This window comes from Lepisma saccharinum, chromosome 7 (genome assembly GCF_977018435.1).
Source record: "Lepisma saccharinum chromosome 7, izLepSacc3.1, whole genome shotgun sequence".
NCBI lineage: Eukaryota > Metazoa > Arthropoda > Insecta > Zygentoma > Lepismatidae > Lepisma > Lepisma saccharinum.
Window position 1 is genome coordinate 85,834,500 of NC_139235.1, and position 16,972 is coordinate 85,851,471.

Sequence of the window (16,972 nt, forward strand, 5' to 3'; positions counted from 1 at the left end):
CAGGATAAGTGCCTACAGTCGGAGTTACCAAGAATAAACCTAGGAGGATTAGATTCATGCACCTGAAATGACGTTACATAATACTACGGTGGTTCTGAATATACACATATATTAAAGCACAGATAAACAAACAATACATCTTGCCCTCATTCTCTCTCTCTCTCATTCATACACACATTCCATGGCATATTGCGACAATATGACAATTACAAAGGTTAGATTCATTAATACTTTGACTATACTCATGCTATTTCTTGGCTGCATCGCCGTTTACAATTTACCGTTTAGGATTTTAAGTATAAAGTGAATAATTGTTCCTCGTGCGAACCCCTTTTATCTTTTCTGAAGATATAAATATATTCAATGAACTATAGTTTGCTGTTAACATAAACTCCGATCTGTAACATTGATTACTCCGCCGGAATAACGATGTTTAGGGATGCCATAGCACTGATTTAAGTTATGCAATGATTTGATTTACGCAGATTCGCGGTAGATTGGCGTCATCTCTCTCACACACGCACATGGTTGGATCTTACCTTCGCTGCATTCCCTCTGACCTGGGTTGGGTGAAAGTGGTCCTACAGTTCTGGAAGACATCTGCACTCCAGTGTTGTACTTCGCGGTTATCCTGGTTGGCGAAAGTGGATCAGTCGGCAGCTCCATCTGGCATCATCGGATCCTGGCTTCACTCGTTCACTTCGCAGGGACGTCCAGGACGGTACACGTACACTGTCGACTCCACACGACAACTTGCGCAATAATAGGCCAGTTCTTCGCGGTCACTCGTAAGTACAGATACGTGGCTTGGGCGATGAGACGAACATACGCGATGAGCCATTCGCGGTTTCACATGGATATCAAATGTTATTAACTTTTACTACTTAGGACGTTGTTTCGGACGATTGACACAGGTGGACGTGTCTGGTGTTATTCTCACATAACCACACGTATGTGCACGGATGCGTTGACGGCGAGGGGGAAAACGACCCCCTGGTTCTACTCTGCTCTACTCCATGGCTCTAAAATACTCACTCGAGGAAAAACAAGTCCAGACCAAGGGTCTGATTGCGACTCGCAGCTAGGTCGCGCGTAGCTCACACTCCGGTGGCGATTCTAGGCAAAACTATCTCTCGCTATTCCCAATCATCCCTTTTATTCCAGATTTGAACGAGGTGACGCTCTAGTCTCTGTGATCAGGTGCTTGTTTATTGTTTCTGGTGCTTTGACCGTTGTCCTCCTATCCTAGTCAATGCTCACTCCGGTCCTTAACCTCTGGTAGCAGCCCCTCGTGCAGAGATTAGGTTAAATCCTCGGCTATTGTATTCGACACGTTTAGTAAGAGCCAACTCACCAGGACTCCGTCTCCCATTGAATTCAGCGATAGATCTTTAATAATTCATAACTCCCGTAGTTCTGTTCTGATAAGGCTCAAATCTTGGAATCTGTACTTTCAATATGTGGTCTTCCGCTGGTTAAAATCTCATCCAATTCGGTCCATTGGTTTAGAAGTTGCTCTTTTCCTGCTATTTCCCATAAGAATGCATGTAAATCCTAATTCGGGCGAAAAACGGTGGTTGAGCAAGCTAGTGTTGGCTAAGGCAGTTCGCTAGACACCTGTATTCGCGACGGATTTTAATATTACCAATTGTAATTAATTCCTAATAACGGGCAATTAGATTAATTACCTGTTACTCAATATTTGACCGTTATAGTCTCGGATGGGCTTCTGCCACACGCTGGCTCACGGGGATGGTGATGGCAGGCGAACGTCGGCACTGGGCAACGGGCGGCGGCCAGAAGGCAGATCAAAGGGCCGCTGTTGGTGCAGGATCCTAACGGCGTGATGTGACCCTCTGCATAGGCTGCAGGGGTTGCAGTCCACGGGGTCCTCTCCGTATCTCGTGCCGCCGACGGTTGACGTCGCTTTGCCTGATGTGTCGATTATTTAAGCGCCTCGTTGCAACTATGACTTCTGACTCCTTCCAAATTTCGTCTGCCATGACGTCTGCTGACCAATCTTTCCGCGATTACAGTTGTTTTCTTGTTTTGATCTCGCAGTTACACCCGACAGAGATTATGGTATGCTCGGCGTTCGACGTCATATAAGTGGTATTTTGTTTGTCACTTCCTGACCGAGTTTTGATTGATGAGACGATATGATTTTGAGATTTCTCCCATGTGCTCTGCACAATATATACATATGTATGTATACAATTAGTGTTTGATTAGTATACACATTTGGTTGTAGTTGTTTTGAGGCCGTGGCATATGGTGCATATATGGTGGCATGTGGTCAATGAATTAGCATGATTCAACATACTGATATTTCATCAAATGACACATAGTGTCCGCCTGCGTTAGTAGTAGCATTGACACAAGTGCGAATGCGTTAAATGAACCCATGCAGTGGCAAAATAGGTGTTCCGTGAAAATCATCTGTTGCTGAAATAACATTGGCGTTTCACAAACAATAACTTTTCGCTGGCAACTTTTACAAGGGTCCTCTTTAGATACAAAAATAATAAATTTTTGCACTCAAATTTACAAAACTAACCATAACACCTCTTTTGAAAATGTAAAAGTAATATCTACTCCCAAAAATAAAATAGAAAGAGATGTCAAATATATTTGGAAAATGCAAACATGAGGTGTGAGAAATGTAAACATTTTTTTTCCATTATGTATAATATGAATATCAAGATTGTTTACAAATAATTACCCCTCCACTCCTAATTTCGACAGTGTCTCCATGTCGATAGCAGATTGTGATGTCTGAACGTCATATTGCACCTCAGTGCATGCTGGGAGACAAACGCCACATTTGTTTATCGTGGTCAAATCCTTTTTATCCTCTTCTGACCAATCCGAAATATTATGGATGTCTTGAAACAGCCTTCTGGAACGTGCCACTAATAAAAAAAGGGATTAATTTTCATTACATATCTTATTAATCACATTCACGAGATTAGTGTTTGCTTTTAATTCGGAGCATTATTATTTTTTCCCTTGAATAATAGGTCACACACTTTCTACATGGAACTAAAGTTCAAATCACAAACCCTGACACCTTCTGTAAACAAAACCACCTGTATGCAGAAAGCATTGCAAACTCATAGAAGGGTCAATCCATATGAAATCATACCAGCTGGTTGCTTGACCATTTTTAAAAAAGTTTATTTTTTGAGTGGTGTGAGCCTCATATATTGACAGTTCAGAAATACTCTTATTTTATTTTTACTATCACCGATTTGAAGATGGCGGGCATTTTTTTATCATGGCATGCGTCATTTTCTCCATTCGTAAGCATCAGCGGCAACTTTTTTTTCTCAGCTCTGGTAAATCCTACGACAATGAGACAAAATCTGTGATGTTAAGCACATTATAGGCTACAATTATATTTCTGTGTAATTTTCTAAATATTATTCCTTCATAATAAATTTTAAGGTTAAAATTGTGTATTTTAATCGCTCAAAATGACATTTTCGGACATTTTTTTGAGGGGGAAGGCAGTTTACTTGACACTTGAATTTTTTTGCGCAAGTACCTGTGTACCAATAGAGTACGTCAAAATTATTTGAAGCTTGAGACTTTAATATTTGTTTTTCTACAGGGTCATAAACATGTACTTTTTGTTAAAAAAAATCCAAGTTCAGGGTTAAATATCTCTGGTGGGCAGTTGTTTAAAAATCTGAAATTTGTACACAATACAGTACTTCAGGATAAGTAACTTCAGTAACAATTTTGAGTTTGAGATTTAATTGGTTTAGGAGATACAAAACTCGTGAAAAATGCAATGTTTTGCATTAAATATGGCATGCCTAATTTCATTTGTTATTAACATTTTGTGTTGAAATTCTGCAAACTGTAATTTGGAATGTCAATGAACAACATTACAATCCTGAAATGGCTCTGCAATAAAGTATATATACGAGAAAACCCACAGCTGAAAAAATCTCAGCTATGTGAGAGAATGGAGTGAAAGGCCAGGAATTAGAAGTGATGGAGGTCATAGGATTCGTGTTCAGCTGAGGTTTTCTTTAAGAGCATGATAAACTCAAGATCACGCAGTACTGATGTCTAACACATTCATCCCCATAATATTCCCTCAGTCTCAGATGAATGTCAATTTGTAGCACATTTTCTGCGTTTAGAAACTCGATCACTGCACGCTACTTCAGGCGCTTCGCCAACATTGCATGGTTACATGCTGCCATTTTCCTCGCAATAGTTCAGCACCCCCTGGCGATAGAAGTTTGAAACCTTCAATTGAGAAGCGGGAAAGTCTTATAAGTGCAATGTATGGTTGCTCAAAATCCAAAATGCGTTTAGAAGGTAATAAAGAAAATAAAAACATAGGAAGCGTTACTTTTCAGCACGCCCTCGTATATATACTTTATTGCAGAGCCATTTCAGGATTGTAATGTTGTTCATTGACATTCCAAATTACAGTTTGCAGAATTTCAACACAAAATGTTAATAACAAATGAAATTAGGCATACCATATTTAATGCAAAACATTGCATTTTTCACGAGTTTTGTATCTCCTAAACCAATTAAATCTCAAACTCAAAATTTTTACTGAAGTTACTTATCCTGAAGTACTGTATTGTGTACAAATTTCAGATTTTTAAACAACTGCCCACCAGAGATATTTAACCCTGAACTTGGATTTTTTTAACAAAAAGTACATGTTTATGACCCTGTAGAAAAACAAATATTAAAGTCTCAAGCTTCAAATAATTTTGATGTACTCTATTGGTACACAGGTACTTGCGCAAAAAAATTCAAGTGTCAAGTAAACTGCCTTCCCCCTCAAAAAAATGTCCGAAAATGTCATTTTGAGCGATTAAAATACACAATTTTAACCTTAAAATTTATTATGAAGGAATAATATTTAGAAAATTACACAGAAATATAATTGTAGCCTATAATGTGCTTAACATCACAGATTTTGTCTCATTGTCGTAGGACTTACCAGAGCTGAGAAAAAAAAGTTGCCGCTGATGCTTACGAATGGAGAAAATGACGCGCGCCATGATAAAAAAATGCCCGCCATCTTCAAATCGGTGATAGTAAAAATAAAATAAGAGTGGTTCTGAACTGTCAATATATGAGGCTCACACCACTCAAAAAAAACTTTTTTAAAAATGGTCAAGCAACCAGCTGGTATGATTTCATATGGATTGACCCAGAAGTAAAATAATCCACACGAAAATCCAGCTGTGTTATAGGATTCATTACGTAAGGTAAAACAACAGCCAATTTGTAGTATGGGATACGCTGCCGCAAATGACGTCTCACTTTAAACCCAATGCTCTTTCTTTTTTTACTTATTGCTTCACCTTTATGGTTAACTCTTTGCATCAGTAATCATTTCCCATAAATTTTGCTTCTTTCTTGCATGCGAATTGTATATATTTTACTTGCATTTTTTTAGACAAAATGATATAACATGGTAAAGTATATTTCTGAGGATGATATAGATAGGAGTGTATTTGAAATTTGTTTGTAGATTTTATGTAAATTGTATCTTATGTAAATAAAATATATAATGGGCATAAACAGCCATATGCATTGCTGTAAGTCCAATAAATATATTGATGATGATCATCAAAACAAGACAGAAAGTTCGTAAATTTATTGTGGTTGGAAACTTTGACAAGCATCCTACTAACGATTTTTGTTCCGCCAAATGTAGTGCACTTCGTAAAATAACTTGGTGACATGGCAAGGCAAGGTAAGTGTGAACATTTTGTAGTAATATGCATTGTAACTTTCAATGAGCTTAGAGATTTGTGTACATAATGATATTTTATAAAATTGGTTATTTTCTAAAAATAATCATGTGAACAGCAAGAAAGTAGTGCAACTTAGTAATATTGCCTGACTTATCCTTAGAAAATAATATGCCGAGTTCTATGCATGCGGGAAAGTCTCCGTGTTATCAGAGCTTGTTTTCAAAACACCAGCAAGGACAGCCTTTGAAAAGGGGTGAGAAACAGATTCTACTCAATATTTATGTAACGTTCTGTCAGTGGTATCCTGAGAAACCAGTAAATGAAGTGGTTAAGTTCGTATCCCAGTGCAGTGGTGTGTCAGTGTCTGCAGTTTTAAGGGTTATGAAAGAGAGAATGACCGGGAGAGTAACAATGTATGCGGCTGCATATTCGTCTGATGTTTTGAGAGCGGGTTCTCACATTCAGAGGCTCTTATATAAAATGAATAGGTGCAGCGAACTATGAGTGTAACAGCAGATGATTGCGGTCATGAATCAGCTGACGCGGAGTGATACATCGAATCGGTGAGACCGTTTGTTTACAGAAGGTCTCAGGGTTGGTGATTTACACTTTAAGCCCGGATTTAGTTGGAGGCTTGGAAGAAGGGGGGGGGGGGTCACAGCACCAGACTGCAAAGAGGCCTACGCTGGAGAAAATTGTTCTGAAAGGGACCACAATATTTAGAGAAACAGATATTTGAAATGTATCAAAAATAACTTGGCATTACAATTATAAATGGAATTGTATAGAGGAGGGCCTCGTAATGATAATTGCCCTTTGACTCCATATACAGGGTGTCATTTTAATGGCGCCCACGGACCACGGAAACGTATAGAGGACATAAAAACAAACAACTTTTCTCACTAACATTTTTCTCGTTGGTGCGTCGTTTCGGCGCTACAGTCGTTCGAAAAAGCCTGTTTTGCCGCCTGAATGCTGGCAACCACACACAACATTTAATAGCATTTGTGACGTCATATCCCGTCGTGAAGCGATGCATTGCAGGGTTTCCAGGAACACACATACTCTGTGAAAAATGACATAGCTACAATCAGCCACATTATGTACCGTAACACAAAACGAGAAAACACATTCTGTAACCTAACAGGAAGTAAACAAACGATACGAAAAATAGTAGAAAGAAAATAGAATTCAAGTGGAAGTGGTCACATCGAATTTTGTCTCAGCTTACATGTCAAATATTTACAAATCTAGTTACCAAGTTGGCATCTACAATTTAGTCTATCCACTTCGTTCTTCTGATACTAGTTGTCTGTGACACACTGAACAGATGACAAAATAGAAATGAAAGAACTCAAAATTCCAAAGGTAAGCAACAGATAATATATTGTATATTCAGACCATTATGAGGCAAGTGGCAAAAATGATTGAAAATACAGGGATATAAGTAGTAGTAATACAAGCTCTAAGACGACTATGTGTTTATCTATGCACCGGATACACATGTAATAGTTTGGAACTGTGAACAGCGTAGTATATTTGCTACTGATTCATCATTACATTGTTACTGTGGTTGTACGTGTTCTAGTCGTAATGTAACAACGTGAACCTCGGATACTTCCGTTATCAGCACAAAAGTACCATAAGGCATCTGGACACAAACCTGTAGATATCAACCTTACAACGAGATTTGCGAATATTTGGCATGTAGTTGGGCGTAAACAGCCATGTGTAAGCTCCAAGTCCAATAAAATTTATTGTTGTTGATATTTTAGATGTAGGCTGAGACAAAATCCGACATTGACATTTCATTTTGAATACGTTTTTTACCATTTCTCATATCATTGGTTCACTTCGCCCTTCCCCTGAGATGACTGCTGATCTTCTAGCTGGTAGGCTATGATGTTCGGTCTTCTGGACGCGTTTCTCGCTTTGTTTTACAGTTAATAATGTGGTTGGTAGTTTGTCATTTTTCACAACATTTGTGTGTTCCTTGCAACCCTCCCGTGCGCTGTTTCGCCGCAGGATATGACGTCACAGGTACGATCAAATGTTGTGTTGGGTTGCCAGCATCCAGGCGGCAAAACGGTCTTTTTTGAATGGCTGTAGCATCGAATCGGCGCACCAACGAGAAAAATGTTACTGGGAAAAGTTATTTGTTTTGATGTCCTCTATACGAATCTGTGGTCCGTGGGCGCCATTAAAATGACACCCTGTATATATGAACTCATACCTGTTTCGACACTCTTTTGTAATACTACGAATAATCGAGACGTCGAATAATAACTGGGAGACAATTTAATGCCTTTTATGACTATAAGATCTACATATATTGAAGCATAGACGTATGTGTGAAAGATTATTAATTAGTATATACATAGGTTCATTAACGTGTGTGTGACACGTTAATGAACCTATGTATATACTAATTAACCCAACACACCCAATATCTAGTGAATCTAATGTTGCCATTTATTGGATTTAAAATTCTCAATTTCTGTTACTTAAGTTAGGATAATTTCTTTTAGTATTTAAATTTTTTTTAAAAAATCATGTTTGGTTTATCAAACTTTCATCTTTATTCCATTAGCACCATTAAATTTAGCAACACGTCGGGAAAAAGATGCTTTTACCTATTAACTATTATGAAAGATGAGTGTATACTCACGCAGGTAATTTAGCGCATTTCTAAAGCAAATGGTTAAGTAAAGTTAAAAAGGGAAGAAAACTTTTGTAATTCCAAGAGATACAATTTTGCGTTACCTGCAGCAACTTTCAAGACGCATTCCACTTTCCCTGGCCCACAGAATGTTGTGTTCTCTTCATCTGAAAAAGAGGTAAAAACTACATAAATTATTGCTTTAAGACATTAGCTACCAATCAGGTGGATTTAATCCTGATGGAGGCACAGTGGCTCGGACTCTATATTGTTGGTCCAGTCCACGGCCTGCTTTATAAAGGCCGGAATCCTGAAATGTGGCAACACTGTCTCGCCCAGGGGTGCTCGTTGCTATGTGAAGTACGTATGTATTACGTCATCTGGGAGGATCGGATTTGACGGTGCTCGTCACTCGTTGCTATGTGCAGTAAGTTTGGTGCGGGGTACATTTAGCTACTAACACGTCGCAAAAATCGGAACAAGAAGGTTATTGATTTTGTCGCATTCGATATATTTTATTGTATTATTTCTCTTGAAATTGAGATTGTTTTGTTCATTCCACCTATAATCATGCCTAATTGTGCAGTAACAAGCTGCGAGAATTATAACCAAAAAATTAAAGAAAGTGATATAAAATATCATAGATTTCCAGCTGATAATCGTGTAAGTAAACAGTGGATTCGTGCTTCTGATCGAGAACATAATATTAATATTAAAAATGCGAGAGTGTGCAGTTCCCATTTTTGTAAAGAAGACTATGTGCGAGATGTTAGAGCAGAACTTTTGTGTTTGCCAACAAAGAAAGTACTGAAGCCAACTGCAGTGCCGTCACTAAAATTACACCAAAATAATAGAGAATGTGGTGTAGCAAATTCTCCTGAACCTTCCTCTTCAAAACATGAATCATTTTTAGGATGTGCTGATAAAGACTGTGGAGATGTACGCTACGAAAAGTGTGAAATAAGGAAACGTTATGTCGCCGAAAAAAATAAAAATAGACGTAGGTACAGACACTCCTAGCAATGTTTCGTTGTTGGAAAACACTATTCATCGCTTACAGAAGAACAACACACGTTTACATAAGGAAATTAATAAGTTACAGATTAAGAACAAGCTCTTGCAACTTTGCTTTAACATAAAAAAACTAAATAAATTCAAAATCTTCAACATAACCTAACCGACAATGTAACAAGAAAACTCACGAATATCTTGGGAAAAGTGTTCAGTGACACTGAAATACAATACTTAGTACACGGTAAAACGAAATCCCTATGGACTAAAGATTATATAAGCAAAGCGTTGACTCACTGGACTTAAAATTCCAAAAGTAAGACGTACAAAGTAGTTGTGGATGTGATAAACCAGCATGAACGAGTGTTACATTCAGAGTTTAAATAAATGTTATGTAGCCTACATATTTCTGTACAACGTCTTCATTTTAGCAGTCTATGACATAATTGCCAAGATTTTGTTCAACAGACAGTACATTGTAATTACGATGTGCATATGTACAAATATTTGTTTTGTTTGCATATAGCCCATCTATGTACAACGCTAAAATAATGCCGACTGCTGGTGACTATCTGTAGTCCCTGCAAGAAAGTCGATAATTTTGCATGGTTTAGAAATTAGAAGGTGTTATATTTCCGTTGTTTTTCTCTTGAGATGTGTTACAGTGAAGGAATTGGTGATTTTGTGTTCTACAGTTTTTGTTAGGTTAGGCAATTTTATGCTCTTCGAGGTTTGTTTGAGTTTGAATTGTTTCCCAATTGTTGTTTGAGTGTTGTAGTATAACCCTTGTACTTAATACAAGTAAAAGCTTAGGGTGTGGTGCCTAATGCACACAACTTTTCTCAGCGTCAGCGTGGAATTTGCTTTTTACGTAAACATGTTTTAAGCCTCCGTGTCATGGTTATAGCTCTTCGACGTCGCTAATTTATTTTGCTCATTATAATTCAGAATGTTAATGACATCAATATGGGATATTTATTATATTCGATGATTCACCACATGTGAAACGTAAGGAATGCTCCGTGAAATGCTGATATGCTGCTCAAAACATGTAATGTATATTTTGAAAAACTTCATAACATATTGCTTTACTTAGGAAAAATAACGTTCAATACACTAGTGAATACAATTTGAGCGAATGAAGTTATTACGGGATGAATAGGCTTCATAAAATTATTACTTTTTTTTACTTTTGGACGTTCATTCTCTAATGTTTCTTCCGAGAAACATCGTCCGGCTGATGTCACGGTTTACAGGGTTGCCAAATTGAAGGCTTCGGCCTCTATTAAAGATGGCCGTGTCCCGTCCTAATTAGCTTACCTGAGTCTAAGTCCGCAAGGTCCAAGATTTTGTCGGAAGTGACGCTTCCAATTAAACGAGAATTCGAGTCTCTAACGCGCAGGACTCGACCCTTGTTCCCAAAGCAAAGAACTTGGCATTTAAGTTGTACAAGGACCATTATATAATTGAAATAGAGCTAAAATAGCAAGTTTCAAGTAGCGTGTCTATTAAAAGAAAAGGGTCTCTGTCTAAAGCAACCTAACTTCACCTATTCAATATGATACACAATTAACGTCTTTTATATATTTATTATTTTCTTGCATTCTTTAATTGCATATTTTACTATAGTAAATAGAGCATAGTCCAACATGTTAGCTTTCCCGCGCTTTGAATTTCTGGACAATTTCTCCGCCAATCAAAACGGGGAGAATATCAGCAAGGGGTGGATGGAAACCAGATAATCTAAGTTTACACACACACACATTGTTGCTACATTGTAGTGTATTCATCAGTTTTCTCTCTAACAAATCTCGTGTTGCTCAGTTTTCGCGGTGGTGGTCACATTTCTTCATTGTCGTGCATACGTATACGTCCGCAGGATTTTTTTCCAGGGAGGGGAAAACAATATATTTTTTTCGGAGGGGCAAATGAGGCATATTTTACCCCAAATTAGTGATGCCCCCTCAAAAAAACACTGCTACAGTCTGAAATGATCATGTTCCCTCAACACCCTCATAACGATTGACATACATTACCAGTGCCGGATCTACAAATCTTGCCCCCCCCCGCAAAATATTACCAAAGGCCCCCTCTACCTACCTTCACACACACACACACACACACACACCCATACACACACACACACACCCATATATATATATATATATATATATATATATATATATATATATATAATGTATGTGTGTGTAATTCACGATATCATGTTGACAAACTTACATACAAAGGCCTACAGGGTGATTCAAAAGTCTGTTAACACCGCCTATAAAAAGTAAAGGAGTTAGACTGGGTACAATTGATAGAAACAGCTTAGGCTTAGGAGGAACCACGTTGGTGTGTTCCAAGCGGATGTCCACCATATTAGTGGCCGCCATATTGAATTCAACTCAATTTTTTTTTTAAATGGGAAGGGGGTTATGTGCATAGGCGCCGATTTGTTAAGAGATTTTTTTTGGGGGGGGGGTTAAAGCTAAGTAAGGCATAAATACTGATTTTTTTCTGTTTGCAGGAAGAGGGGCAATCTTTTTCCTTAAGGTGAAACCTAACACACTTGAATTAACCTTTGAAAAATAGTAATTCCAATAACTGTGTTTGACAACAAAACATATATATCAGGGACATATCCACTGCACTACTGTGATTATGTAATTATACAACATAATATTTTACATGTAACTTTTGACTGAGAATTTTTTTATCATATTCTGTTCATAATACTTATTCTTACAATCCCTTATAGGAGTTTAATATCTTCACACATATTTACATAAAAAAGGAAGACCCAAGATAAAATTTTCATCTGGGCGAGCGATTTTTAACATTTCCGAAGGGAAACAAAGGAGCCTATTTTGAAATGGACTGGTTCATTCAAGAGCATGAAGACTGCAGTATTCCCATGCTTCTTGCTCTATTCTCGCACATATTCATTCATAATATGTCATGCGTTTTCTTAATTCATTGTCAATTTGAAAAAGGAAATACTGAAATAGTAAACGCACAAGCACAAGAAACACCCTCAAACTGAGTGATATTCCCACATTATTGATTCTACCCATTTCAGAGCAGATTCCTGCATAATTTCCCACCTGTTGTGTGTGAAGTTTCTGTGTGCAAAAGTTAAGTAATATGTTGGAAGATATGTATTGGGTCCCTTATAAAGGGGTCAAACGAGAACTGGATGGGCCCGGGCCCCTCTGCCCCTACCTCCCGGTTTCGACACCGGTGGTGATGTGATATACATATATGACACTATTTTCTCATGAAATTGTAGCCTGATTTGATCTAAAGTCGGAATTTTTCCGGCTTTGTCCCCGCAAAAAGCTGATCCAGGATCCACCCTGTATCAAATCAAATGGTACCTTAGGCGGGGGGTGGGGGGAGTGTAAATGCGCCCGGAGCGTGGTGCTGATCACATCACCTCCAAGATGTCCGTCATCGAAAATATGTGGGGTCCTGCTATGTCAATGGCTGAGGGCCCCCCTAAAGGCTTACTTGTCTCCGGGCTTCCCCGCACTGCGGGGTTTTGCGGGTTGTAGATCCGGCACTGTACATTACTATGACTGAAATGAAATTATATGTGAGATATATAATTTTTAGGTAGGCATTCATTTTCCAGGGGGGTGGGCGTGTACCCCCTTGCCTCCTTCCTTCCGAACGTCCATGTTATCGTGTATCTTATCTGTAGTGTGGCTTTTCCCAGTCTGGGTTTGGCAAGCGCGGGAACAAACGAGTAACAAATGACCTTGAGTAAATGGGGAAATACTCACGTGGCATGTAGAAGGCAACACATCCACAGTGTGCCCGAGTAATATTAACAGTACATTCGAATTCGCAGTTGTCCTGCGTGTAGATTTTGAAGTACCGCAGTTTCCTTTCCTCCGGGAAGAAGCAACCTCTCTTCTCGGGAGTGTACCTTCTTAGGTTGTCCATGGTCATGAACATGGAAGGCTTGACAGCGACTATCATCTGTCTGTTCTCGGGAAGTTTCAAAAATTTTCCTGACATGCTGGGCATCTCGGCAGGATTGTGCAGGAGCATCTGAAAATGCAATGTCAGAGAATTTTTATTGCTACCATCAACCAGCAAAGATTATATTCATATTTTGCTCTGCGTAGAACTAACTGATTTGCTAAAACGAAGGATTATTATGTCTTGTAACAGGTGAGATGTTTCCGAACCTCAGGCCTTGAAGATTACAGATGGCACAGATACCATAAACGAGGACAAAAGTAACGAGATAGATTTATTTTAAATAGGGACAAGATGGAGACTTAGTTACTATCCGAGAGTCTCGTGTGACAGGCTTTGAGGTGACTCGTACTTGGAGTGCACGTATTTGAATAACAAGGTGCAACTGCAGGTTATTGAATGTTATTATTGGTAGGGATTTGCCATAATAAACTAGTTGATGGAGAGGAAGTCTCGGCGGGCCCATCATAAGAAATTTATGAGCTAAAGTCTTGTTTCTAGTAGATGCGCTATGCCGTCAGTTCCAACACACCGACAGAAACATAGATAGATTTTATCCTTCAATTCTTCACTTTTGTATTTGTTTTCAGAATCCTATATATCACTCCAGAAAGACACCAGCACCTACTTGGAACTTTACATTCAGAACTGTCCTCAAAATATAAATTCAGAGGTTGATTCTCTTCCATGTGGACGAGTTTGAAACGTGAGCTCGGGATTCGTGTGGGAAGAACCACAGCTGGTGGGAACACCTGGAATGTGTAATATCGACAAAGTCCGGTCCGAAAGGGACCTAAGTGAAACTGACGAAACCGATGCTGCGTGCAATTCGAAAATTGACTGCTTACAATCCTCCGACACAGCGTTCTATGGCCACACGGTTCCATGTACCGCAACTGTCTTCCAACTTTACCATTTACAAGAAGATACGTATCAAATAAATACGATTCCCACGAGTATTTTCTGAAACTAAAATATAAGTACATTTCCATAGAATTGCATTTCTGGTGTACTCTCACGAAATTCGACAGACAATATGTACTCCCTTCAAGAATTCAAACGTATCCCCGTTCCTATTGGTTGTCCAGCGAAAAGAATAGACTGTTGGGTATATGAGAACAGCGTTGCCGCTTGCCGCAGGGGCGAGTAACGGACCTGCTGACAGTGAATGTACAAGACCAAACAAACGTGCGTGGCGCTTGAATCGCGGGTACGTACAAATTGAAGAAATAAGTTCACGGTGAGCTATTATTAAAAACAAGAAACAAATTCACAAAATTACATAAACTGAAAGAATAATTCTTAATGAACTTACTTTTCTCTCACATGTCACTCCAGGGGGTTAATTCCTTCCATTGCAGAATCATCACCAGAATCATTTTCTTCTGTCAGATCATCACTCTCGCTGGAATCTTCACCCAAGTGGATTATTATCTGATCAACGTCATCCTGCAATTCATCTGCATTCCACATTTCCTTCTCTATGTCCTTGAGATGTTTTACGTAATTTTGCCAGTTTTCAACTGTTACTGTCTTAAATGATTCAGTGATTAAATTGTCAATGTCTTTAGTTTTGAATGTAGTGTTGTTACACCGCACATAATGCTTAACCTGTGACCACACAAGTTCAATCGGGTTCAGTTCGCAATGATATGGGGGCAAACGAAGCACCGTATGCCCCATCTGTTTTGCCATCTCATCGATCTTATACTTATCGTACTTAATTTTATGAATATTTGTAAGTTCCAGAAGATCTCTCCGTAACATGTCGTCATCATAACGTATGCCATGAGATTTCAACCATTCTCTTAAATCATTCTTGTTCCACGAGGTTGTAGGCATTGGCTCTTGCTTGCGGCTATGATAAGAGGCATTGTCAACAACAATAACAGATCCCGGAGGGAGATTGACGAGCAACTGTTCCCGAAAATACATCTCGTACGTTTCTCCATCCATTTCATCATGGGCATCTGCTGTATTCTTTTTGCACTGAAACACAAGTTGGGCGTTTTGCAGAAAACCGCGTTCGTTACCCGCATGCACAAAAGCGTATCGAGCTCCGCGAGATGTTGGATTTTTTAAACCAGTGGAAAGACCTGCCAGAAACGCTTGTTTTGCAGTTGTAATTGTCTTGTCTTTCCATTCATAATTGACTGAGGTTCCGGTGTTCACCCAGGATTCATCAGTGTAAACAATATTTCTATTTTCACGCCTAAACTTCCTAATCTCTCTTAAATATTTATGGCGAAGAGAAATTAAATCTTCTCTTTCCATTAACATGGATTTGTTGCCCCTTTTCTCATACGAAAAGCCAAGTTCTTTGAGAAAGACATGAAACGTCGATCTTTTAAAATTCGGTAATGTGGAGTCAGAATTAACAGCAACAAGAACAGAATTAAGTGTTGGGGGTTTGTTTTTAAAAAAGAATTCGTGAACTTTACGTCGCACAGCACTTCTGACAAAATCATTATATTTTACATTTCTACTTGTAATTGGCGATCTTTTCCTGGGTCGTTTCTTACCTGGTGTTTCAAGAGGACCTTGAGAAACCTCGCCCCGAATTTTATACACAGTAGCCCGAGAAACTCCAGTTGCTTTCGCCGTCTCGCTGGCTAACCAACTTACACTGCGATCCGGATTTTTCTGTTTTAAATAAACAAAAATATTCATTACTATTTACCTTTCTTTACTTTTGAGAACCTCACCACGCCTTTTCTTCTTTACACTACTTTCGCTCATATTTCAGTATTAAAACCAACGGTTTTTTACAGCACAACACAACACAACCCAAAGCACAGATCCGCCACAGTCATTCCTCGTCGAAACCAACGGTCAGTCACCCTCTCCTTCCGTGAAATTTTGTCTACCGCGGTACTGGCTGAGGGGGTGGGGTGGAAAGCAGTCGACAACGCTGGGCTCGCCGTTCCCCTCCGTTCACGTGCCCCTGCACAAACAAAATTAAAAACACGCGCTGCTGGAAGGAACTTTTGCTGGTCTGAAAGCTTAACAAGTTCCAGAATAGCGTTTTGCTTTCGAAAGAAAAGCAAATGTGTGTTCACCTTTGCGCTCAGTAGTGAAAACAATATTTAAAAAGAGGGGGGATGTAGGGAAAGTAAAAGCCCATTTGAAGCAACAGTCTATTCTTTTCGCTGGACAATCTATACCTTTAATTATTACAAGGTAAGCATCTTGATAAGGTTTTGAGTCAGGAATGGAATCCAATGAAGCATTGCAAATTTGCAATGTCACACTCGTTTCGATCAGACTTTATTTAGGATTGAAAACTTTTATCTATGCCTCACATGCAATTTATAGATGTGTTGCTTAATCTTCAAATATAAATTGTTGGTAGCATGCAACATCGAAACTTCGCGTTTGAAATACGTGAGATATGATATACACGAGAATGAGTTTCCACAGTAGTCTACTGATTATGAGTTGCTAAGGTGTATTGTAGCTTGTTGGTGCCTCTAGTTGGTTGTAATATGTTCGTTACAGAATTCAACACAAACATTTTTTTTCGGACATGTAGTATACTAAAAGGCAAAAGTAGTAGTGGATCAATTCTCCATTT

The 16,972-nt window shown here is 38.8% G+C and overlaps 1 protein-coding gene across 1 annotated transcript in view; it reads right to left on the reverse strand.

Annotated features, from left to right (window-relative positions):
* The window catches only part of LOC145990542 (uncharacterized), a 147,038-nt gene that overhangs the window by 5,175 nt on the left and 124,891 nt on the right, over positions 1–16,972 (reverse strand). The window contains exons 18-20 of the mRNA XM_083126236.1: positions 13,197–13,467; positions 8,505–8,567; positions 2,723–2,912 (exon numbers count right to left, since the gene is read on the reverse strand). Coding sequence (XP_082982362.1) covers positions 2,723–2,912; positions 8,505–8,567; positions 13,197–13,467 — 524 coding nt within the window. The remainder of the gene's footprint in view (positions 1–2,722; positions 2,913–8,504; positions 8,568–13,196; positions 13,468–16,972) is intronic.